Here is a 27,489-nt window from a genome sequence, read left to right as displayed (position 1 = left end):
ATGCTCAAAAAATAGTGTAAGTAATTTTTTAACAATCGAAGTAACTTATTATGTTTTAGTTTTTAAAGAGATTTTATAAAACTGTTTTTGAGAGTAATCATATTTTACAATTCATGTATTTTCACTTTATTTTATCACTCAAGAAAATAATTAAAATTTTTTTGTTCCTTTTTTAAAGTTTTGTACAATAAAAGTGAGAGTTACAATATTGTAAGTAAGAATTTACTTACAATAAAAGTTAAATAAATAAATCTTAGTTAAATAAAAGTTAACAAAACTTAAATAAATTTTTAATTCAGTAATGAAGTTGGAGTTGTAAATCAGAAAACAATATGTAACACAGCTTGCACTAGCATCAGATTGGGATTCCATATTTCCTCTGATGAAAAATGTGTTGATCCTAACTAAAAGAGGTAAGAAATATTTAATGAAGTAATAAACACAGTGTTAAATTTAAAAAAAAAATATTAATTGATAAAATCATATCAAGTTTGGATACAGTTTTTCTTTCCAAACGTTTTCCTCCGTTAAGATATCAAAATGTTTTTATAAAAACTAAATTTAATAAAATTTAATTTATAATAAATGAACAATAATCATTAAAGTGACTTTATAAAACATTGATACGATGAGTATTTTATTATGAGAAATACTAAAATATGTATATACCAGTTACACAGAACCATTATTGTGGGTTAGGTAAGGAAGAATTAATTTTGATACCGGATTATTTCTAAAATGTATTATCATGCTCTTTGTTTATGGACATTATAATATCTCTTAGTCAAGGTTCTCAATACATGGTTAAGTACTCTTGCATCATTGTACCCTGAATATCAAACATGTACACGTTTGTAAATTCTGTTTGTCCAAAATACAATTCTGTATAATCCAAAATTAAGTATGCTCTTTGTAATTATTAATTTTCTAGGTTATGCAATTTAATTTTCAACGAGTAGATTTATCAAATTTATGATTTATTGTTTATTGTATTACATGATATTAATTATTTACAAATTAATAAGACAAAATATCAATATTATTAAAAAAACAATGAATTAAGAAAAACATGTAAATAATTTAATGATGAATATAACATCAATAATTATAGTAGTATCAAGAATAGTTAAAGAAGGGTTAACTGTCAATTAATTAATTATCAGAATTATAATTAAATCATCGTATCAAAGTCAAGAATATTTTTTTATTCCTAGTTTTTTAAACCCTATTACATAAGAAAATCTTTCTTTCAGTTTGTTTAAAATTGTCTACTTGTTTGTAACAAATTCAAACTCTCTTAATTCAATTTTTTTGGCAGTTATTACACTCATTAACAGAAAAAAAATTTAATTTGTAGATTGTTTCATAATATTTTAAAATTTACAATAATCACATTTTAAGTATCAAATGGAAAAATTTCAAAAGTTTTACTATTTCATAATGACATACTTCAATCGATTTTTAGTCTTATCGATTTTTTATGAAATATAAATTTTTTTTTTGCTCAATGACAATTATAATTACAATCGGCTCTCCTGCGGAGCCAGAAGTAAGTTTACTGACAAAAGCACATGATAAGGGGAACCTTAAGGAACCCCCATAATAAATAATACACAATAAATAGTTGCAAGTAAACTTGCAACTATTTGCAAGATAACTGGACTAGCAAGTTGCAAGTCCAATATCAAGATTTCAAGCTCATTCATAAATTACGAAACATTAATTTCAGCACCATATAGTCCACACGAACAAACATTAATAATAAAGAATAAAAAAAAATAAATAAATAAAAAGAAAGGAAGTAATAAATAATACGACACCACTAAACTTGTCAGTGTTAGATATAAATATAATTAAAGCAATATTTTATTTTAAGTATTCTTTTTTAATGTAAAAAAATGTTAAGATAATAAGTATTATATGTAAAATGCAATGCACTTTAGAAACGGCATTCTATTTTCCAATTGCATGTCAGTAAATTTTCATGGAAGAGAATTTTTGTAAAAAGAAATTTAAAGTATAAATAAGGTTTTCTAACTAATACCACCAAATTCTTACCTATAAACTACTTTTTTTCTTTTTAATAAAATAAAAACAACGCACACAAAAAACATTTAGTTTAGGACGCCTTAAAAAATTCTATTCATTTTAAATTGCTGAAAAATAAAATTATATAATAAATGTTAGTTTTTTAAACTTTAAAGATATCTAGGTATCAAAAAATTAATAGTTTTTATATATTTGCAAGAGAATACAATTATTTGACGCAATACACCCACAGTTCTCGTTTAGAAGGAATGTGGTCGATGTATCAGTTCCCGGAAAAATATTGCTGTCAGATTTGTGTAAAAGATCTAGTCATGTCTTTTATTTCCTTGTTGTGATGATGTTTTATAAATTGTTATTTTATTATTATTATCAAGAAAAGTGAGTATATAGTATGTAAAATTGAGTCCGTTAAATACAATTATTATTTGAAGACTGGTTTGATGGTTTTTATATTTTTATTAATTAAAAAAATCGATATAACTTTAATTTTTTAGAAATATAACTTGAAAATATAAATATTTAATAAAAAATATTTTAAATTTTAAAGTGAATTAAATAAGGAAAACAATTTCGTACAGGTAGAGGTCATGATCTTGAACCTTGTAACGTATAATTTGTGAGATACTATATAATTTATGTAAATATCTTGTTCGGTGACGTCATAAAACAAGTTTTACCTTAATCCAGACAAGACTTCTAACGTTTCCTAAAGGCAATCTATGTGGGATAACATCACCGTTCACTAACCTGAAACATGATGGTTGTCCTATTACGACGAGTAGATACCTGCATCCTCATCTTGACATTCGTCTTTGCAATATACGGTCAACATCAACTTTATGAAGGTATTAGTTTTGTAATTATTATTTATTATATATACTCGTAAATTATAATTAATAAAAATATACCGATATTAATTGGTATTATTTATGTAATAAAAAATACGATAGTAAGTTTTCTTGTTAAGTTTATTATTTTTAAAGGAAGCATTATAATTTTCAACTAAGTTTGAATACGTCTTTTTCCTAAAAAAAAGCATTGATTTATGTACTACTTAACAAAACTAAGTGATTATGATTTGAATTCTGTTACATAAACCTAGCTTCCAAATTCCTAAGCTTGTTTATTCACAATTTTATTCCAGAGCATTACTTATAAACTTGAATAATTTATTGAAATATTATACTATAACCATGATCATATTTAAAAATCTTTGTTCCATTAATTTAAAAAAAAATAATTACTCGTATTTTCAAAAGTATCCTCCATTTCAAATGAATCGGAAGATATAATTTTCCGATCCGTGTTATAAATTTTGTTCATAAATTACTTTGTAATTTTTCACTAACGTATTATATTGTTTATTTTTTCTCACATTTTGGTATTGTATTAAAAAAAAAAAAAAACATTATCTTGTTGAGATTATGATGACTCAAAAGAGGCTGTAATTTCAATAAAAGTGTTAATTTTTTCTCTATCTCAAGTCTGAAATTACTGTATCAGTAAAGTTATTGAAACCTATTGACTAAAATATAATGGGAGTGTAATAAATTAAATCTGTTATAAAATAACTAACCTTACCTTTTTTTATGGATTTTTTTATCAGATTACCGAAACCTGTAATAACAACTGGTCGATTGTATAAATAATTATATCTCATTGAAGTACTGAATTCATTATTGTGATAAAATTGAAGAAAATATTTTTTGAGAATAACACTAATTTCATTCATTCAAAAAGAAAAACATACTATAAATATGAAAAAAAATAATAATATCAAAGAAATTTTAATAATTTTAACATTTTGAATTTAAAATTTATTTAATTTTTAAAAAATTAAAAATTTTTAATTTAATTTTTTTTGTAACATGATTAATTCACAAAAATTATTAAATCTATTTGTTTTTTGTAATTATTAAATTTTTACAAAATTAATTTAAAATTTGCGAGTTCATAACGTGTCTGTGTGGATATATAAAATGGAATTTTGTAGCAAGGGAAAAGTACCATATCTAATTAGGAAATTCAAACTCGGGATTTCCCAAGTAATTAATTTTTTTACTAAAAAATAATTTGAAGTAATAAAATAAATCAGAATAATTATAATATTTTAAATTAAAATCAGGTTAAATTTCCACAGTGATATAAAAATTAAACACTGTGTTACATTATATCTTTTTACTTAATTTTTATAATAGTTATAAATAAATATGTTTGATAAAATGTTTGAAAAATGTTATCAGAAGATAACATTTTCTGGAGTCAGAAGAGATATATATATATATATATATAAATTTAATATTTTAAAACTTCCAGAAACATACTAGACTAATATATTTTTGGGAAAAAATTGTTTTCTAAAAGAGAGAATTTTGAATAGAATGAAATACTATGACTGAATTAGCTACCTTTATAACGTATTGATTTGCTTTGTTTATTAAGATTACTTATATATACTAAGATATACTTAGACAAATCGGGACAATACTAATAAAAAACATCATAAGTTATTTTTAGGCTTATTAAAATATTTATTTTTTTTTAATTCGATAATATCAATGTTTTAAAGATAGTAAACAAATAAATAAAGACGTAAATACAAATTATTATATTTTATTACTAACTGGATTTTTTTCAAGTTTTAAATTTTTATAACTGTAATAATAATAAATCTGATGATTTAGAATTTAAAGAATATTAAAGTTATGCTCATATATTTATAATAAAACTTAAAAGGCCTTCATTACAAATTATTTCACTTATAAGCTGCACTTTAAAATGATTTAGAAATGCTTTCAAGATCAATGGATTTACCACTGGGTCTGTTGTTAATGATGTTTGCATTGTGTTGATAAGAAAACCACTTAGTATGCAGTTGAATAATATATTTGATCTGCATTTTGTTTATTCGTTTAATTTGTTGCTTGTCAAAAAATTAAACGAACTGTTAAAATGTGTAAATTTTATTCATTTGGTGTTATGTGTAACATTTGCATTATGTGATTAATTTAATTTATGTTCATCCGAAATTTCAATGAATTGATTAGCAAAGGTAAATTGTATTACTCTGTGTTCTTTGAATTTGTGGAAAAATGCGCATCATATTGACCAGAGTATTATTTAATAGTTAGTAACTTCAATTCTATTTGAATAATTGTAATTACCTGTGTTGGTAATTTTTTTTAAATTTTTAGTTTGCATGTATTGTTGTACATATGGTTTGTAGTTTTGGAATCAAACTACTTATATCTCTTTCTCAAAAATGTTGCGGTGTAAGAAGAGTGTATTTAGAAAGCCACCATTATAAAAAAATAACCTATACACATATTCCAAATACCTAGCACACACCCATACAAATAAAATTTCCAGAAATGTCAGTTGAATTTTTTTAAATTAAATTATATACTATCTGCACAAAGGAAAAAATATTACTTCCTACGTTTCTGAAAAATACATAGTTTAAAATTTTTTGTTATTTTATAATATTAGAAAATTTATCTTACTTCAAAAAAATTACGTACTTGTTTTAGATGTTATTTAACTTTTATACTTTTGTTTGTTAAATTTCAGTTATGTATAATGGAAATAATAAATTAAAGATAAAATTATATGTATACTCTGGTCGTATATAGGGTTCGCTATGAAAAATCATGTTACTCGCCTAACAATAAAAGTAACCAATTATTATACCGGTCATTTCCAACCGAATACAAAAATGAATACACAAATTAAATCGAAGTATACAAAATATGCATATAAATATTCCCTTAATACACAAGTAAGGAAAAATTTAGTTCAGATGGTGTTGAATCGTATTTCAACCAATCGTTACACCGTAGTACTGAAAGTCATATTCCAACCGTTAACGAGATCATATTTTTTTATTTCATTCAAAAGAAAGTACATATACAGACGTTTATTAAAACAACATGTTTTCTTCAACTACAATAAGGTATTAGTTTTACAATTTTATTTATTTATTTATACAGTAACATCAGGATTACGCCCACTACACAGATACCGATGAATAATAAACGAATTTTGTAGCGTGTGAATAATGCCATGCCTGACCAGGATTTAAACCCGGGATCTCCGGCTGAAAGACCTACACGCTATCACTTCGCCACGGAGATCGCTACTTAGATAGCATCTCGATAATGATCAATATAATTTCCAAAACTTTACTGTGATTCTAAGAAAGAAATTAAAAATCCATTCTACGCCGTTCAGCCAGAACGACTTTACCTTTCATCGTAAATTTATATCTTAGATTAGATTTTTTGAAAAATGTAAGCTTCCAGATTCTACTTTGAAATTTAGCTATAGTTAATAAAATTGCTTATTGGTTGCTTGCTCATTATAATTTAAAAGAGTTTTATCAGTATTCATTTAATTCTATTTTACGACTTTTTCTTTCTAGTATAAGAGATAATCATTAAATTATTATTTACATATTATTTTTATGTCGCCAATGATAAGATTTTAAGTATTTCTTCATTTAGTTCGCGTAAAAAATATGGTCAAGTGAACTATGTAATGTTATCGTTGTTTTGATATTTGACTATTTCAAGTACGAATATAAAAGAGATTTTCAATTTCCTATTATTCTGACTAAAGTATTTATATTTACTCTCGTCTAATGTAGCAAGCTTTATTGTTTAAGAAAGTAATTTTAAAAATATATTTAATTAAAAAATTAAATAGAATTGTTCATTGTTTAAGAAAGTAATTTTAAAAATATATTTAATTAAAAAATTAAACAGAATTGTTCACTAACACTCAAAATGTCAGTCTTTTTTTACTGAAATTGAAAAAGGCGACGAATGTATATTAATTAATTGGACTTATTCTCATCTCTTTAAGTTACGTATATCTCATACAGTCACTCATACAACCACACCACAAACGCGCACACACACCTTTTTGGTCAACTGACATTAATTACAATAAATCATCAGAGTAATCTCATACAGTAACTCAATAAACAGAAGGTAAACTTGAGTACGGATATTTTGTATAGAATCCGTGTATTATTTAAAATATAAGGGTAAAATGTTTAACCTACCGGGTTGGTCTAGTGGTTAACGCGTCTTTCCCAATCAGCTGATTTGGATATCGACAGTTCCTGCGTTCAAGTTCTAGTAAAAGCAGTTACTTTTATATGGATTTGAATACTAGATCGTGAATACCGGTGTTCTTCGGTGGTTGGGTTTCAATTAACCACACATCTCAGGAATGGTCGAACGGAGACTGTACAAGACTACACTTCATTTACACTCATACATATCCTCATTCTTCCTCTGAAGTAATATCTGAACGGTAATTCCCGGAGGTTAAAACAGAAAAATTAAGAAAAGGGTTAAGTGTTTTAAAACTGTTCATGAGATATTTTGTGTGGGAGACGGCGTGAAAGCACTTTGATTTGTTTGCAGAGATTTGACATTGGTCTAACTCATATCAAATATCATTGAAGAAAATACATTTTGTTATACCTTCCTTTGTAATAACAGATTTGTTTCTCTTCTGGAAGAGCGAACAAGGACAGTTCATGAAGAAAACTTTCCGCATAGTAATGTAGTAAAAGAGTATCTGAAAGGTTGGTTTTTTGTTTGGTTCGATAAATATGTTTAAAATATGCTTTCATCTAGTAATATGCACGTGAACTACAATTTCTATTTTTCTTTTTGCAATTATTAACTTTTTTTTAAACTTAATTATTTATTTAATTATTAAATAAATATATTCCTTATTACGTTTCTTTTGTTTTACGTGATATTTTAATTTTCAAATAATTATTATTTTTTTATTAGAGTATGTTACGAATTGTTTTAAGAAAATTATCTTATTTACTCTAATCTGTGAAGGTTAACTCTGTTTAGAGAAATCTGCATAAAACAAAAATATTAATATTATGTTAAACAAACATAAAATAAAACAGATCATATACATAATTCATCTATAAAGAAGTTGCATAATCACTTAGTATAAACGAAATAGACCACTGACAATTCATCTGACCAAATAATTACGTAATTCACTATAAAAAAATTTTCTGAAAGAAAAAAGATCCTTTATGACGTCTTAATCTGTATTTAAAAGTATTATTCATTGTATGATATATGATAAATTTAGATTATTTATCCTACATTCAAATAAAACAATTATTTCTGTTTGCTGTGTAATAACCTAATTATGAAAAATATATTTTCTAAACATATATTACAACGTACGTCTTTTGTAATTAAATAACAATAAAATAACTATTATTTTAAATTAATTTAAATTGAATAATTACGTCCTGAGCATTTATATGCCTCAAAAACTTTTAATTGATATTATATATATATATATATATATATATATATATATATATATATATATATATATATATATATATATATAATGGTTCATAAAATAAAAAAATACATAAAAAATATAAAAATTCAAATTCATAAAATAAAAAATTTTAAATTATAAATTATAAGTTATACTTTTAATCGTATAACTTTAGTAAAATACAGAAATCATTATTTTGTCATATGTTTTTTTATTGGGTTATGTAATTTCCCGTGTTATTGAGTGCCACGGTATTAATGGTTATGTAATTTACTACTAATCTAGCGTATATTAATAGATTGTGTGCTCATATTTAGAATTTATTTGCAACATAAATATTAATTACGAGAAAAATAAAAATTAAAGTAATTACGTTACACAAAAGGAATTCTGATCTATAAGAATTAAAAAACGAAACTCTTTATTCTGTTGAATGATTTACTTTTAATTTTAAAAATCTATCAACTGCATTTCTGATACACTTTATACTCATGTTTGTAGTATATGTATGTTTTATATAGAATATTATATTTTTATACAGAGTATATATCTTCCTTACATAAAGTTTTATTTCTCACAGTTCATTTGCAACCCATTCATTTAATAAGCAATCCAGCGACTACACTGTTTAAAAATAAAAACAGATTATTTTATTTTAGGAATTGATAGCAATTATGACTTGTTTATTATTATAAAATTGTCTGAAAATATTAAAGGTTACGAGTAAATGTATTAAAACGGCTATAATTTTGTAACCAAAAGGCTCATCGATTGTCTTGCAAAACATCCTCACGTTATTTTAACTTAACAGTGAAAGTACAGTACCTTACCGGGTTGGTCTAGTGGTGAACTCGGCATCACAAATCAGCTGATTTCGAAGTTGAGAGTTGTAAGTTTTAAATCCTAGTAAAATCTGCTACTTTTGTACGGATTTGAATACAAGATCGTGGATGCCGTTGTTCTTTGTTGGTTGGATTTCAATTAACTACTACACATCGTAGGGATGGTCTACCTGAGTCTGTACAAGACTACATTTTTTTTACATTCATGCATATCATCCTCTGAAGTAATACCTTGTTATGGTTCTGGAGGCTAAAAAGAAAGTGAAAGTACAGTAACAGTAGATTACGTAACAGCCAAGAGTCAAACAGAAGACTTCTGACACATTTTTTTTCTGAGGAAAGCCTTCTATCCGACCTCCTGAGACATCATTGTGGTGTTAAGCCAAGATGATATATTAAAAGTGCTGTCAAATTACATACGTCTTCTATCTGATTCTTGACTACATCATAACCTCTTGATCGAATAGAAAGAAAATCATGAGCACAACTGTCATTCACAAATTAATACGTGCTATGAAATTCTCACTTACAAATAGCAAATTCTCTCTTACGTAGAAAATAAACATTATTTTTAGTTATTTGCTAAAACTTAAAAAAATAAGGATCCAGAAAAATTATTTTTAATTTGTGATCATATGTATACATTATTTTCAGAACTATTTATTAATATTTTTAGGCGATAAATGCTCAAAAGATGAAGGAACGTGTGAAAATTTAAGGAACTGTACTCTATTCAAAGATGTGCAAAACCTAGGCAAGCGACCCCCAATCTGTGGCTTTAAAGGCAAAGACGTGTTGGTGTGTTGTAGTCAAGAATTACTTCATAAACTTGATGATGATAACTTTTCCATATCAAAAGATAGTAAGTACTGGATTATAAAATATTAATTTTTTAATTTATATATATATATGTGTGTGTGTGTGTGTGTGTGTGTGTGTGTGTGTGTGTGTGTGTGTGTGTGTGTGTGTGGGCGCGCGCATGTAGTGAAAATACATTTACATTCTTTTTGATGATCTACCAGAAATAATATATTAAATTTTGTTTCAGTCGTTTTGCATGTTGTACATGTTATTGGGCTAATTGTTGTTTTTGTTTTTACAAGTTGAACAGATGGCTATGTATTCATCAGGAATAGAAAATTAATGAAGTTATTAACCATCATTCTAATCGCCAAAGATGTAGGGCATTAAATTACAATTTGGTAAACATGTTGTAAAGCCATATTTTTGGGTAGAAATTCCTCCATCAAAAAATAAATAGTTTTCCTATAATTTTATCAAAATAAAAATAAATACTGTAACTTTTATGAGAGATTTATTTTCATAATTTCATAAAGATTATATATACCATAATTTATTGATAATTTTAAATGTTTGACTGTAATGAATTTATTTCAAAGATGGTAATTTTTACTGATTTTTCATTTACTTGCAATTATATTTATCAATAATAGTATATTTTAAAACGTTATGTTGGTGTATGCATTTTTGTATTTTTATTTAGTGTTTAAAACAATTTAACTTATTCATCATTGACTTACTCCTTAATTTTTACAGTCTGTGAAACATACAGGAATGAAATCTGTTCAACAAATTCAGTTAAAGCAACACGTGATTTGCTGGAGAAAGATCTTCCATTCATGGTAATATTTAGTGTAGATATTCAATTGTTTGTATAAATTTTATGAATATAAATATTTTTTATATTGTAGATTATTACAGTAATTATCTATTTAATTTCAACATCAATTACTATTAAATAACAGGCAAACACATGCATATAAAATAATATACAGATATATATATATATATATATATTTTTTTTTTTATCAGAATTATGGAGTTTGGCATCCTTTTTTCATTAATTTAACAGCAGCTAATTGATAGGTATTTTCACATAGATACCATCAATTTTTAAACAATTGCAAATTCTCTTGAAAAGCATGATAAACATTCAGTGATAAGAATTTTTATTTTCATAGAGTTTAAAGTCACCTGAAATTTACTTTTACTTGCTCAATCAATAGGGTAAAATTTGAAACGTCATGGTGACAATTTTTACAAGTAGCTTGAACAATTTAAATGTGGCAGGATATTACTGAAAACAGATGTAAGAGACAACCAATTTAGAATTATAACATTTATTTACTAATTCAAGAAGACAGGTGAATTACATTTAAATAATACTTTGGAAGTTTTGGTATAATCAGTAAAATTGTAATTATTTAAAACAAATTGATCTTCTATGAAAAAACTGTAAGATGTATTACAAATCAACTTACTGATAATAAAAAAGAAACCAGACTTTCTAATTGCAAGGAACTGAGACACAGAAGCATTTAATGAAAGGAATGAATTTTTGAAAATAATTGTGATTTATTAGATCTAGATCCATCATTGTAACTGGAATTCAAGATCCAAATAGTAGGGTGGAGGTATCTCAGTACTCAGTTAGGAAAACAATCAAGACTCTACCATCAGCTGGTAGAGTGGTAAGTAGTGGTAAGAAACAAGACAAGATGTGGAGATAACCTTATAAGACAAAATGATCTGCAGTTAGGTCTGGAAATTTCACATTTTTCATAATCTTTCAAAAAAAAAAAAAAATTATATGTATGCTTATTAATAGGTATGTACAAAAAAATTAATACTATTAGAGTTATAACTAGGTGCCCAGATCAATTTAACTCAGCCAAATGAAAGTTATTTTAATATACTCAAATAATATGAAATTCACTTAGACAAAAAACTTTTATAAACAAATTAAGCAAGTAATTCATACTAAATATAGTATTTTATTACATTTTTTAAAGGGATTTCCATAATACATTTTAAGAGCCTTATACCACAACCAAGTTTTTTTGGAAGGATTATGTTACAGGTTCAGTTTTTGTAATTCTTTTTGAAAGGGCAGCTTACAATCAGCCAGTAAACAAAAAAAAAAGAAATCAAAACAAAAAAAAATCCCTTTCATCATGCTGGAAGACAGAGGTAGGTTTCATTGGAGCTAAGTAGGGAATAAAAAAGATTTCCACCTTAAAGTTAAGAAAAACTTCAAATTTACTCAATACGACAATGGTTGGATCTGAAAAAAAGTTTCACATATCTAGCATACGACAAGTCCCATCTCTACAATTCCAGCAACATTTTGGTTATCCTTTGTTGTAAGGGTTGGTCACATCAAAAATTGTTTCAGACAAAAGTTTTAGATAATGTTTAGAGGACTAACAATCACTTTTAACCGATTTGATAGTGTGCCTATTGTGAGGTATGATTTTTTTTGTCTTTGTCTTAGCCTTTTCTTCTTCCCCATTTTTTCCACTCCCTGGGCCAGTGGTTGGTGATATCAAAAATTTTAGTTCAGTTTTAGACCCTTAACCAAAGAATTGTAGGAACTCAAAACAAATTCAATATTTTACTTAATAAGAAAGTTATAGCAATATTTTGTTTTTTAAAAAAAGCCTCCCCCTTCCTATTTTTACCCGCAAGGTCAGATTTTGGTCATTAATGAACTCGACCGAGAATTTGGGATCAGTTATTTTTAAGGAACAATTTTAAAGTGATTGGTGAAAAATTACAGTAGTTTATCGTTTCTACAAGTAAGTGAAATATATATGTATAAATATATATATATATAAATGTATATATAAAATTTTGAACTGACAGTGGTTTTGACGTCTGGGTGATGTGAAACACCAAGATATGTTGAAATTTTCTGGAAGTCGAATCGTGGTACCCTATGTAATAGGTAGCTTTCTTATGAAATCTACCTAAGAGAGCTTATTGAACTGAAAAAGTAATAAAAATTCCCAAGAAAACTTTGCTTTTATCTTTAATATAATGTTCATTCTCATATTGCATAATCTCTTGAAATGATTATTAAGCTGATAGGTTCTGCTACAGCTACCTAGTAGTCCAAATCTCATTCCATTCCATTCATATTGATTTCTTCCCTCAATAATACCACTACCTTGAGATGAAGTTTTACAGCAATGAAAAAGTAAAAATAAATGTTAAACCTGGGTGACTGACTTAAAGATAAACAATTTTTTGCTGTTTGTGTAAAAAACCTATTAGAATGATAGGGTAATTATTTGATCATAGCCATCTACAATTGTGGACTATGATAAAAATTTGATAAGTTACAAATATTTTTCATATTATTGATATTGTTCATTTAATAAATGAACAATATCAATTGCTCATTGAACAATATGAAAAAATAGTTTGTCTCTCTGTTTCAAATTGACTCCCACAATTCATTAAAATCCTCAAAAATGAATTACTAGAACAGAATACTTACAGATTACTTACTGTAACTATTATGGATCAGATTTTAATCTGCAAATTTTACATTTGAAATTCAGAACTATTTTACTGTTTGAAACAAAAAAAGAATGAGTAAAATATAAATACATCAGTATTTTAATTTTTTTTTAATATGTTACAGTAGGTATTTAGTAAAAATATAGTCATTCATCATCAGTATATAAATTATGGTATTTTTATAGGCACAAATTGGTTACGGATCAAAGAGGAAAATTACATGGAATTGTGGAGGAGCTCTCATAAGTAGAAGATATGTTTTAACAGCAGCTCATTGTACTTATAATTTTTTACTGTAAGTAAATTCAATGAAACTTGAAATATACTATTTAGTTTTATTTATATCATTACTATTTCTTAGAATTTATCAACGTGCATGAAGAAATGAGATTAAAATTTGAATAAAAATATAAATTAAAAAAATTAATAAAAATATGGACATTTAAAAATCTTTGTGGAGCTGTTTTTCAGTTTTTGATTATTGTTGGAAAAAAAAGGTTCTGTAAATCACATCATTTTTACTTTCCTATCTATATAACAGCTATAGCTGTATAGAAGGGAAAGTATGGTTATTGGTAAAAATTGGGCCCATCTGGTTTTCAGTGACTCTTGACGAAAAAATGACGAAAACTCAAAAATTGCATCAAAATTTTCATGACAAAATATGCCTGTGCATGTATATTGGCATTGTAAATCACCTTATATCTCCAGAACCGCTTGCCCGATTTTCACCAAACCTGGCTATAATATTTCTATAGTAGGAGCATTTACGCTATTAAATTTTCAATTCAAAGGTCAGGGGGTGAAATGAAAAACAGAGGGGAAAAATGAAATCGTCTTCAGATTTTGCATACTTAAGGTTTTATTTTTTTAATAATTTTTTGAATATTAATACAGTAACAACTTTTGTAAAAAAAAAAGGTTATTGTTAAATTTCACTCCCACCCCTAAAAGTGGTTTGAATTTTGAAGAGTTATAGAAGACAGTACAAGTACAAGGGGTAATTTTTGTTGCAATCTTTTCTATTGGCGTTTGTTGTGCCCAAAAAATTTTCCTTCACAAAATGGGGGCTCTAACCCCCATCTATCAGCTGGATTATAAAAATTCCCATTTGGGGTTAAACTGAAAGTTATAAATATGGGGTTGTGGGGTATTGATTTTCACATTTTCAAAGGTCGCTAAATTTTAATTTTATATATTTTTCTGAACAGTTATAAAAAATCTTTTGTGTAAAATTTTTTTTGCTAAATTGCACTCCCAATCCAAAAAAACAATATTTTTGAAAAATTGTAGAAGGCAGTACAGTGGGCCTTTTTCACTGCAGTTTTTTTTTTCTGTTAGCATTTCGTTGGATCTACAAATTTGTTCCCTATAGTGTGGGGTCTTAACCCATCCCAGTCATCCCCCCTAACACACAACACATTCCACTTAGCAGCTGAACCAAAAAAAAAACTTAAAATCTTCTATTTTATTCCTTTAGCCAAATTCATTCATAACTACATTTCATGAGGATTCTTTATGAAATTTAACTACAATCCCCACTTTAGGGTCTGTAATAAAAGTTACAGATGAAGTCATGTGAGTTATCAATTTATACCATTTCAAGTCTTCTGAACTCGAATACAATAATTTTTTTACTTAAAATCAAACACCATCCCCAAAAATTTTTAATGTTTGAAGTGATGCAGACACCAGTCTAATAGGTGCTTTTTTTGCAGTCTTCTTTTTGTAAACATCATAAAACCTAAAAATGTGAAAACATAAAATCTAAATCTGCAAAACCTAATAATGCCCAAATGGAAGTTTTCTGTGCATTTCACACAGTTACAGCATGTTTTTGAAACATGTAATATAATTTCAGTTTCTTATGAATTTCAATAGATTTACCTGTTTCTACAGGTGAACCCATTGGTAGGTCTGCTTGAGTAATTTAGTTTTTTTAAAAGGTGTAAATCTTATCATTTCACTTAAATATTCTAGTGGTTGTAATTTTTTTATTGTTTCTGGTTCAAGTATTCCGTTGTACAGATTGGTTATATCAAAAGATGTAAGTGTAGAGTAGTATGGATACTATACACCCTTAATTTGGGCAATAAATTGTTTCAGTGTTCTTCACATCTGTTATTTCTGAGTGCTAAATATGATCCTTCCATATGAATATACATTATGTACTCGGGGACTGCAGTGTAGTTAATGAAGGATTCATTTAATTTTGTTCTTGTTTGTGTATTTCTAGTCATGCTTTTAATATAGATGTTATGACATGCAGTTGTTTTACAAAACCTTTGTTTGTGTTGATTGTAGTTTAATGTAGTTTTTGTTATAATAGTCTGTGACTATTGTGTAATGTGATACTCTTATTATATATTATTATTGCAGGGTTCCGTTTGTCAATTTTTATTTAGCTAGGTAATGTAAAACTGCTTTTTATTTGAATTTATTGGTGAATTTAATTCAATATGTTTCGGAAAGTTTGTATCTTGTTTGATGAATGAGAATTTGGTGTTATGTCATATGCTACTATGGATGTAAGATTCTGAATTCTGTATGGTATTTTCAGTATTATAAAGAACTTTATTCTGTATTCTGTAATTATTTGGGTTGCAGATAATATGCTTAAGGTGTTATACGAGTAGTATTTTGAGGATTAAATTGTTTGTCATTTATGCATGCTAAACACTTTATTTAATACATTAAGTTAGTATAATTGTTTAGTATAAATTAGTATGCATCAATGTTTAAGTGCGCCTTCTTTTTATATAGATGTTTTTCATAAATTCTTGTTAATTTTGCTGTCACAGTGATTTTGGAACGTTTAAACCTAAAGAAAGAAAGAACGTTTAATGCCTATTAAAGTGAGATTAGGTTATGAATTTATTGTAAACTTAATATGTAAATGCATTAACTTTTATTTTAAGATAAAAAATTGCAACTTGTTTATTGTGTAGGATTGTCTTCCTTCATTAAATGTGTTAAATACAATGCAAATAACTAAACAGAGTCTTTATTTGCAATATTACTTAATCAATTTGGTGTCAGTTGTATTATATAATCAAGAGGAATAATTTTAGGATAGTATAAAGAATAAGAAAAAGAGCTATTTTTGGGGAAATAACAGTTTTCTAAAAATTTGTAATTTTCTAGAAACATTAATATTTCTTGGACAGCTCAAATTTACAAATGTTTGGGCAGAATTTCCTTAAAAATAAAATCTCTTTTTTAACTTCAATTTTTCTGTCTTTATATCTTGCTTGAAGTCTAAAACTTCTAAAGCCTAAAGTTAGGATGAAATTTCCTAGAGATAGAGAGAGAGAGAGATTACCATTCATTTACAATTTAGTAAAAAAACCTACCTCAACATTTTTAATAAATTTAAACGGAAAATATAGATAAATCTTTTAAATATGAAAAATGCTTAGCCTGACCAGGATTCAAACCCAGAAGCTTACGTATAAAAATCAGAGACGCAGTGGCGTCTCCTCAAATAATAATATCTTAATAAGTAGTGGTTTTATGTTCGAAAAAAATCGCGATTTTCTCTTCTTGCTTAAAGAATATTGGTCCTTTCTGTTATTACAACCTAAATAAGTAGTAAAAAAGTACTTTTTGAAACAAAAATATAACATTTGGATTTATTTTTGTAATTTTGTTTATATTCTTTCGGCATAGTAATTTCATTCGCATTCTTTCTTATTAGTAATTTTTTTAATTAAATTAATATTATATTGTTTTTTGCATAATTTTTGTATTTTCAACGTGTTTAATTACCGTATGTGTTAAAAGTTAAGGGGAAAATTGTTGGACATTTAATTCAGGATTATTTAGCGAGTAACTGCAGCTGAGAGAGGGTATAATTCCAATTAATCTTCAGTTAAGTAATTTTTAAAATCATTCATTAATTTTTATAATTAGTAGAAAAAAACCTAAAATTTATTTTAATAAGTTTACGTTAAACAAAGGATCTGGAAATATATTTACATAGGTACCAAATAGAAAGCAAATAGTTACTAATGGAAAAAAAAAAATTTAAATTATTGTTATAGTTAGCATATTGTACTGTATTCATACCGCATATAATTTAAGCCAATATGAAAATTTTTTTACCTAGGTAGAGCATTCATAGTTCGTTCTTTACACAACACATTTATACACGCAACATTAATTTTTGCAATTCAATGAGTCATACACGTAATTTACAGGTGATGAAGGGCTAATAAGTGCAATAGTAATCCTAAATCATTAAATAACGTTACAAAAATTTTGATTTATTTTATTACTATTTTATGTTAAGTTAAAGGGAATATAAAATTAACATAACGTATGCAAATTTTTATTAGATAACAATATTTTACCATTTACTCAATTTTTGCCTTTATTTTATGAATTATACAGACAATTTGTGTCATCGGAATTTAGACTGAGATAAAATTGATTCGTTACTTAATAATTCAAATTAAGGAACATTTACTAAAGGTTAATCTACCCTCAACTGTCCAAAAAGATCGACTTATAATTATTTGTTATATAAAATAATATTTTTTGTATAATATTTTGTGCAAGAAATATGCAAACCATAAATTAAATGAAAAAACTAAAAGTGGTATAAATTATTTTTTATTTAATATTAAAATATATTTTTTGTTTATAAGAAAATTCAATTATTATAGCAGTAACTTTATAAAATAAAAAATAACGAGTAAACTTTACACACAAGCATCAATTTTTAACTCGCTCACCGCTGTGACTCACGCATATACACGTGTATGAAAAATACACAAAATATCCACAGACCTAACTTCAATTGTAGGTATGTATCTGTGGTCCACCTTAAACAGCGTAACTAAAGAACGACAACCAATCTTCATCAAATTTTTACATACATATCTTAAAATACACTACTACAGCATATCTAAATTTCAATGAAATTGAGTTAGTTGTTTGGAGATTTTCAAGCCAAATATTTTATATACAGGCATATATATATATATATTGAATCACATTTTAAATGAATGGTATTTTCGTACTTCTCATACCTCAAAACGTAAAGCAAATCCAATCACCACCCAATCCTCGTGCGACCGAAAGTAATAACGTACGTTTCTTTGAAAATTCAGTAAAATAAAAATCAATATTTAAATTATAAAAAATACAGTAAGAATAATATATCAACTTATTCCGCAATATCGAATTAATTTATAGACTTGATTGTATTTTTTTCTGAAAAAAGGTGGGAAGATTATTAAAAAACATACATATAAAAATAAAAATTATTTTTCTTTGTTAAAATTTTCACTATCAGTTTAATCTGAAAATAAGATTAGGTGACGTAGTACTTCCGTTAATATTCACTCGATTAATTTTGCAATTATTATTTTTTTATAAATTATTTTCCTTGTATAATATTGTAGTTTGTAATTGATTTTATTTTATATAAGTAAAATGAAAATATCATTTCAGATTTAATTAATTCGTCCGATTTTTTATTTTACTTAAAGAAAATCAAACCGACGTAATTATATATTATTAACTAATCACATAACTTATTCACAACATTTATTTACTGAAAAATTAATTTTAAGTTCATAAATTGTACTTTATCGCTTTAAGATTACAATAATTTCATATGATTCGGTGTTTTATTATCAAAAAATTTATTTCATCAACCACCGAAATGATGTATAGTGATTTCCAAACTTATTGCAGATATTACTACATTTTAAAATATATATTTCATAAGCAGTATAGCTGCAGTCAAGAAATTAAAAAAAAAATTATTTATTACACTAGGAAGTACTGGGCATGTAATCAACAACAGAGGAGTTTATAAATTATATATATATATATATATATATATATATATATGCACACACAAGTACATGCATGCTGATCTTTGTATCTACTGTGTTTATATAATGAAGTTAGATCTTTATACGTATTGGTTATGAAAATATTTATTTATTGAAAATGAAAATATTTTTAGTATAAGCAAAACGTATTTTATATTGCACAGCTGTTTGAAGATAAATTCTTTATTTGATATATTTTAAATTTATATAATAATACTAACTTTGCATAGAAAATATGTTCTAACATTTATTTGTTAAGATTTTCAGTATATATATAAATAAAAATTAGTTAAATTTAATTCTATTCTTTTGCTATTACTGCCTTGGGCTTGGTTTGCTTGGGATTTCTCCCGCCACCACCCCATTCGGTCGACCTAAAGCGTAAGACCGAATGTCTGTGCCACACACGGCTACTGAGCCTCGAAAAAGTTTAGCGACCAGTGTCCTAACTAGCTCCTAAGCTAACCTAAAGGTGTCAGCGGAATAAGCGTGGTACCATACACCAATAGTTTGAGTGACCCACCGCCCACATGTCATATATCAGTAAAATGGGTAGGCGCATTCCTTCAACTACCAAAACATATATGACTATCAATAATTAAATTTATCTCATCAAAGAGAGCAATTCGCTGCCCGCCAAGGTCGTTGAATGCCAGCAAGTACCTGTCCACCATTAAAGCGCTTGGAGTCTTAATCTGGCTGGTAGCTAGCTATATCTCACAGTTATCTTGCTACAGCAGTGCCTTTTCCCTTAGGCAAACTAGTGATATCGGTTGAACAAAGCAATCGCATCAAGGAACTCCCACACGGTCCGACAATGCGGCTCTCGCCACATTGAATTGTAAGTATCCAGTTTTTCCTTTGACCTATAAATTCCAGGGTGGCCGGAGTTCTGGCTCCCCCAAGAGTTGGGCAGTCTAACATCATGTGTTCGTTCGACTGGACCTCCCCGCAGACGCATAGCTCATCAGTTTCCAGGCGGAACCTAAACAAATATTGGTTTAAATTTACATGGTTGGAAAGCACTCGGGCTCCCGTTGCACTTACAAACGAAGGAGAGGCATACCATCCCCTCAAATCCTGTATAAACTTATACAAGGATCTTTCCTTAGTCGTGGCGTGCCATTATTGCTGGCATACTTCCATCACAAGGCTGTAAAGCCTCTTCCTCAAGCGGGAGGTGGGTAACTCTTCGAAATTTATAACCGGTGCATTGAGATCACCGTTCCGCTCCGGTAATGGCCCGGCTTGAAACCGCATCCAAAATACCTCGGCCTCTCTGCCTCTTCGCAATTTCCACATGCCCGCCTGAACATTCACCACTAAATCGATTGAGAGAGCCTTTCCCAATACAGCGGTAGCCTCGTTGGAGGTTGTTTTAAAAACCCCAGAGCATACAATTAAGGATCTATGCTGGACACTCCTTAAATTTTAAATAACTGCTCTATTTCTGTCCAAACTATGCGCCTAAACAGACGCCGCGTTAAGAGGTTATACTTTCGAAGACACCTCAGTACACATGTACAAATGAAGGCCCGACAGCCTGTGATCCTTCAGAGCAATCCTCCTATGCTTGTCCATCACAGAGATGGCATCCGCCGCTACTTGCCTAATGTGGTTGGTAAACAGCAACTTCTTACCAAACAAAACACTTACGTACTTATGAACTCGAACTCGGCTGATTACACAGTCTTTATACTTAATACGGGGTTTACGACTGTATAATAATTTGTCTGCACCCATGAGAAGCATAAACTTCGTTCCAAGACGAAGTTTATCGTCTTGCGCACAGAAATCTTTAAATTTTGAATGTTCATCCAGTCCTCTTCGGTTGACAAAGCCGCCTGCGCTCGGTCTTCTAGCTGCAATCGCGAGTTATCACGAACTAACAGGAGACAGTCATCGGCGAAAGCCTGGGCCGTGATCCCTTCTGGGAATGTCAATACCAAAAGTCCGTCGAATACCAGGTTTCACAGCAAGAGACCGAGAACCCTGTAGCCTTCTTCTGGTGACGGACGTTTCCACAACTAGGTGCACATCCCTAAAAAGATCGGTGCGAACAGATACCTGCAGGGCTACGGAAACACTGTGGGGTTCCAACTCAAAGAGGATAGAACTCCAACACAAGGAAGGAAATGCTTCATTTCCTTCCACATTTAAGATGCAATCCTCGGTGCCAACCCCTTTCATGAAACCATACTGGCCTCGATTTAGAAGACAATTCATATCGATACACAACCAACCTTTAAAGAAACTTGCTGATTACCGACAAGAGGCTGATGGGTCGATAACTGCTAACTTCAGTCGGATCCTTTCCGGATTTTAAGAGCACCCTCACCAAAGCCACCTTCCAACTTGTCGGAAAGCAACCCAGCTTAGACACCTCGAGAACAGCCTGCCAAGCGGCTCTCTTATGATAGGCAGCAGATGATACAAAATATCCGGGTTAAGTTAGGCAATCCCCGGTGCCCTTCTCAGTGCCATTCGAGAAACCATTCGGTCTAATCTACTGGTTCCACAGCCCGTGCGCCAGGCAATGGTGTCTCACCCGTCCTAACGCCGACTTCTGCTTTATCCTCCAGAGCATCTGGAAACAGAGTTTCCAGGAACGCCGGTTAAGTTGCCACAGATGTTGAAGTGTGGTCACAACCATCAAACCCGAATCGAATATTGGATAGCACGTGCAATGGCTTTGACCGGTAACATAACTTCACGAGCTGCCAGGGATTGCTCTGCAACTTGCGCATGGAGCTTTGCCAAAACACGAGTTTGGCTTTCTTGATGGCATGAACATACTCGTTATGGGCGCGCCGGTAGATTCGCAGACCCTCAGCGCACACATCATCAACGTTAATCCCCGTTAGGGGGCGACGCTTGTATCTTCTCCTTGTGGACCTAACGCTTGAGCGCAGCACGATAAGGTCAGAGGACCACCACTTTTTCGCAGGTTTCCGCCTGCGTTTAACAGACGGCTCCCCGGAAGCAGCGGTCATGACGGCTCCAGGCACTCACCGATCAGCGAAATAGCCTAAGGGTCAGTTCATTGGCCGAGGCGGCTGTAGGAGCCTATCGCAGCCAGTTTTGATGGCCCAGCCATCAATTGACCAGAGAGTTCAACTACTTGTACACCTAAGCAGATCGCCCGTCACCAAGATTACGTCGATGTAACTTTCCTCCAGTTCGGAAGAGAAAGTCGGCGGTTGTTCTGCCTCGTTAAACAAGTAGAGGTTCCTGGTTTCAACGAACTGTGTGATACCAGCGCCTCTGGGGTCTGGTGAACCCCAGGCGGAAAACTTGGCGTTAGCGTCCAGCGCAACCAGCACTCTGATTCCTGTGAGACCGTTTAGAATCTGCCCCAACTTCGCCAACAAGTCATCGATACGCCATCCAAGCTGGAAGTATCCCGGCAACAGTACAAGATCGAGCGTACCCCTCGTGACTCGCACAACAGTGAACTGCTCGTCAGAAAATGAGGCATCCAGAATACATCCAACGAGATCAAGCCGACCACGATCGCATAGAGCGGACGTTCCCCACGAGAATGAATAACATCAAACCTTGGGCTTGCAACTTCTGCCTTTTATCGTTCCCAAGAGGGTTATTTTCTTTAAAAAATAGGGAAAAGCAATAAAAGTTTTACTCACCGAATAGGCAGGTAACAACAACAACAACAACAACAAAAACAATAATATCGGACTATCTTCAAGTGATATGATCTTATTTTACTTAAATTTCTATAATGTAAAAGTTTTCTCTGTATCTATTCATTGACTGAAGAATAAATATTGTCACGCAGATTAGCGTGATCTGCGTCAGCGTGAATAAAAATTGATTGAAAAATTAGATTATTAATTTTAATGGGTAAAACTTGGAAAGACAATCATCAAAAATATAACCAAAAATCTGATGTAGACACCAAATGATTTCCTTGTACGCCTATTAAATTACATATACATGTTTTTTGCTGCACTTCATTTAAACTTATTTCATTTGAAAATGTAATACGATCCACCAATTCTATAATAAAGTGGATAGTTACACAATTATATTGTGGTGGACACCACGTTGCATCACACTTTTTGTGGTGTCCGTATCAGCATTTTATATTAGTTTAAATATTAATTCTGTTTCATGTCGCTGAAATAGATATGTGGTGTAAGTGAGAACGTCTCGAATCCGTAACCACGGACACATCAGTTTGAATCCGACTTCATGTACGTATATTACTTTTAACATTTAAAAAAAATTAAATACATTGATTTATTAATAATTATTAACCTCTGTAAAAATTGTTGAATTAAATGAAATGTACATAAAATTTTATTTAACTAATAACTTCTGGTTTTTTCATTTTTTTTTTATAGGTATTATTGAATTATTATTTATTGTAAATTTTTTTTTACTTTGAGAGCTTAATAATTATTAATAAATCAGTATATTTACATTAAAAAAAATAAATTAAAAAAAAAATATATATATATATATATATATGAAGTCGGTTTCGAACCGATGCGCCATTCCCTTGTAAGATGCAAATATTTCATTATTTAAATTTTCATTTGACTATAACTCTGGAACCAATGAAAATAATTCCACTTATGATATATCGTTGAAAAGTTCTCAATGAGAGCTTATTATTGCCGTTAAGAAAAAGTCCAAAACCCGATTTGTTTTAGATTTTGGGCTTTTTTGGACACTTTTGGTTCAGTCGATTGCAATCAAAAGGAGAGGTACACAACTAGATGTTATAACAGTTCTAAATCTAAAATTTCAACATCCTACGGCTAATCGTTTTTGAGTTATGGGAAATACGTTAATACGTTCGTACGTGCAGACGTCACGCCGAAACTAGTCAAAATACAATTAGGGATGGTCAAAATGGATCTTTCCGTTGAAATCTGAAAACTAAATTTTTTGCGATCACAATACTTTCTTTACTTCGTACAAGGAAGTAAAAAAATAAAAAAAATTTTTTTTTTTAAATTAAGAAAATACTACGCATGTTGTTAAAAATTATAATATTAAGGAAAAACTAATTTTTAATTTTTTTATGTTGTTATGATTGCCAGTAATCTAAACTATGTACACCTTGTTGATAAATAAAAAAGTAAAAACAAATTTGACGTAAGGTTTTAATAATAATTTACACTTATATAACAGAGCGGTAAAGTTTTCAGAAATCATATCAGGAGAAACTTTCAGAAATTTCACGTAAATCTTCATTTTCTTTGTTCTCTATGTTTAATTCATTCATTAATTTTGGCTAGTATATGAACAGTTTTTGTTATTTTTTTTATGATAAATTAAATAAAATAATCAACCCTTTATTGGAAATGAAACTCAGAAGCCCGCATTCTGAAATTTTACCTACTAGTCAGCAAAGAATCTATTTCATGGAGATTTCATTTATAATCATTTTACACTAACTCATTCGTAATTTCTCGTACAAGTATTGACGCCGAAGTCATATTAACCATGTTTACATAGTTTGTTAACGTCATGAATTTTTATAAAATTGTCATTGATAAATTTAAAAATGATAAATTTAAGATTAGTATTTTATAATTTATAAATACATATTTTAATACTTGCATAAACTTTTCCTTAGAGGTGAAACAAAATTCAAAAATGGTAAATTAAGATTAATTTATTAAACACTTTTATGTATTTTTTCTTAGAGGTGAAGCAAGATGGGTGAGATTTAATGCTGATAATCGTTTGAGTAATAGCAGCGTATATGGAATTGCAGTTCATTTCAATCACCCGAAATATCATCCACCGAAGCAGTACAATGACATCGCTATTCATCGACTGACGAGAAGAGTCGAATTTGGAAATCTAATCAGGCCAATCTGTTTACCACAGCCTCCATATAATGATTACATAACTTACTTTAATGTTATTAGTGCAGGATGGTTTAACCAGAAACAGTGTAAGTAGAAGAAATAATTTATTACCAATTTTAGACAATATTGTTCTTAATACTTGAATTTGTTTTCCTTTACTGTAGAATTTATATCTCATACTTTATTAATGAATTATTTTATTGCAAATACTTTAAATAATGATGTATAATTCTAATCGAAGAAGTGAGCAGAATCACAAAAAATGCAAAAACGATTTTAACTCATAGAATAATGGTTTTACATTAATTTAAAAATAGTTTAATTGTCATATTGTTAAATTTTTCACAGAAATATAGTAATGCTACGGTTTTATATCTAAAGTTAATTTTGTTAGATAATATATAGTATTAATCTCCGGAATCCAGAGAAAATAATATATGAATGAGTTATTCATGATGTAGGATTTAATAAGTATGAGTATATTGAGGTTAAAAAATGAAATAAAATAATGAAAAACAAATAAAATATAAAACAAAATATCAATTTAAAAATATAAATATAAAATAAAATGAAATAAAATAATGAAAACAATGAAAAATGAAATCAAAACAGTCGAGAGGTAAACTGACAATAAAAAAGTGAGTGTTTTAAAGAAGGAATATACGTGAAAAAAGTATTGGCCGAGGATATTTCTATTGCGTTTTTTAAATTACGTATAGAAATGATAGTGGTAGTACTGGAAAGAATCAAGAAGCAATATGAATGAAAAAACGAAGTTTTTTAGTTATATAAGTTTTAGTTTTGTGTATATATATATATATATATATATATATATATATAGATATTTAATTTTACTCGAAGTTGTACTAGAAATTCTCACTTTATGTGCACGTTGTAACTATAGACAATCAAATAGCTGCAGAAATTAATAAATGAACAAATACTGTTTCAGATACCAATGATGTCACTGGATTATTAAATGTCCTTCCTTCTGGTAGTTGCTCGTTTATTGGTAGTGTATCGGAACTCCCCGATGGTACAGATAACGAAAGCGTTATTTGCGCTAGCAGTCTTTCAAGTCACAAAAAGGATTGTGTGGTATGTATATTTTTAATTAATAATAAAACAAAGAGATCTGTCGAATAAAACAACAGATCTTTGTGTATGTTATTGAAACTTTAAAATTTATTTAATTAATATTTTTAAAGTCATTTTTTCCTGAAGAAAAACTTTTAATTCTTGCTTAATTGCTGAGATTAGAGGTATATCAAAATCACTTGACAGCCATTGGTAAATAAAGATATGATGTGGATAGAACACTACCGGATCGCCTAAACTTAGGTGAAATTTTGAAACTTAAAATTCTATGTTTTAATTGTTTCTATAAAATTTTAAACATTTTCACTTACATATTAGTAGGAAATAATTTTTTCTAATTTATAATTAGTTTTTAGAACAGCTAGTTTCGGCTTCGACTCCCAGCAAGATTCATTATCTGTTTATAAACATTCTATCCACCTCTTATTTTCATTAAAATATATGTAAAAGCATAAAAAATAAGATTAATTAAAATAAGTTTACAATTTCATGAATTAGATTAAAAATAACAAATGAATCTAAGTTAGTTTTAATAGAATATTTGCCAAAAACGGGTGATATTTTTTCAGAAAAACTTAGGAAAACTGTTTTTAGTAGAAAAGTTGAAAGTTATTGGGTTGGTGTATATCTAATCGTATATTGCTCACAGTAATATAAAAATTAGTAAGTTAATGAGTCAATAAATTAACTTTTTCATTTTTTTATTATTTAAAAAAAAAAATTGATCTTTTTCAATACCAGAATATCGGTAACAAATTCCTAGTTATTTAATAATTAAAAAAGGAGCTATTAGCATATTTGAGGAGTATATATTTACAGGTATTCCAGAGGCTTTTATTTAGAGCGATTATTATTAATCGATTAATAATTTTTTCTTGTATTCCAGAGAAATTATGGTGGAAATCCTTTGTTTATAAGTGAAAACAGCCATGAAGATTCAAAAAACTGTTTTCTGGGAACGTTGGTGGGAATTCTGTCAATTGGATACCAGTGCGGCCCAAAAGAATTTTATGGAGTATATACAAATGTGTCTAATTTTATGTCTTGGGTGGAAAATGTAGTTCTACCAGAAAACTCAACCTACGTTGAAATTGTATGGAATCATTAATAGATATTTTTTAGAATAAAACTACGTTAACAAAATAA

The 27,489-nt window shown here is 28.6% G+C and overlaps 2 protein-coding genes across 5 annotated transcripts in view; one reads left to right on the top strand and one right to left on the bottom strand.

Annotated features, from left to right (window-relative positions):
- LOC142321834 (venom protease-like) lies at positions 1-27,489 on the top strand. Of its 4 annotated transcripts, none has more exons than XM_075360286.1 (8): positions 1-16; positions 2,628-2,894; positions 9,904-10,089; positions 10,785-10,870; positions 13,739-13,848; positions 25,078-25,331; positions 26,198-26,343; positions 27,230-27,489. In XM_075360286.1, the coding sequence occupies exons 2-8, from the start codon at positions 2,804-2,806 to the stop codon at positions 27,449-27,451; spliced, it is 1,095 nt and encodes a 364-aa protein (XP_075216401.1). In that variant the 5' UTR covers positions 1-16; positions 2,628-2,803; the 3' UTR covers positions 27,452-27,489. The 4 variants fall into 4 exon arrangements, with proteins under 4 accessions (XP_075216401.1, XP_075216402.1, XP_075216400.1 ...); XM_075360287.1 differs by lacking the exon at positions 1-16 and adding an exon at positions 288-413 and having other exon boundaries at positions 2,737-2,894; XM_075360285.1 differs by lacking the exon at positions 1-16 and adding an exon at positions 290-413.
- The window catches only part of LOC142321832 (venom protease-like), a 56,181-nt gene continuing 44,927 nt past the window's right edge, over positions 16,236-27,489 (bottom strand). Inside the window, exon 8 of the mRNA XM_075360282.1 lies at positions 16,236-16,374. The gene's annotated coding sequence lies outside the window, so the exon portion shown is untranslated. The remainder of the gene's footprint in view (positions 16,375-27,489) is intronic.

This window comes from Lycorma delicatula, chromosome 3 (genome assembly GCF_047948215.1).
Source record: "Lycorma delicatula isolate Av1 chromosome 3, ASM4794821v1, whole genome shotgun sequence".
Lineage (NCBI taxonomy): Eukaryota > Metazoa > Arthropoda > Insecta > Hemiptera > Fulgoridae > Lycorma > Lycorma delicatula.
This window is presented reverse-complemented; position numbering and strand designations above follow the sequence as displayed.

Excerpts from the sequence above, each read along its gene's own strand:
- LOC142321834 (XM_075360286.1), top strand. The coding sequence starts at position 2,804 with ATGATGGTTGTCCTATTACGACGAGTAGATACCTGCATCCTCATCTTG. Across the intron at positions 2,895-9,903 it reads TCAACATCAACTTTATGAAG|GCGATAAATGCTCAAAAGAT; the intron begins GTATTAGTTTTG and ends TAATATTTTTAG. Across the intron at positions 10,090-10,784 it reads CTTTTCCATATCAAAAGATA|TCTGTGAAACATACAGGAAT; the intron begins GTAAGTACTGGA and ends TAATTTTTACAG.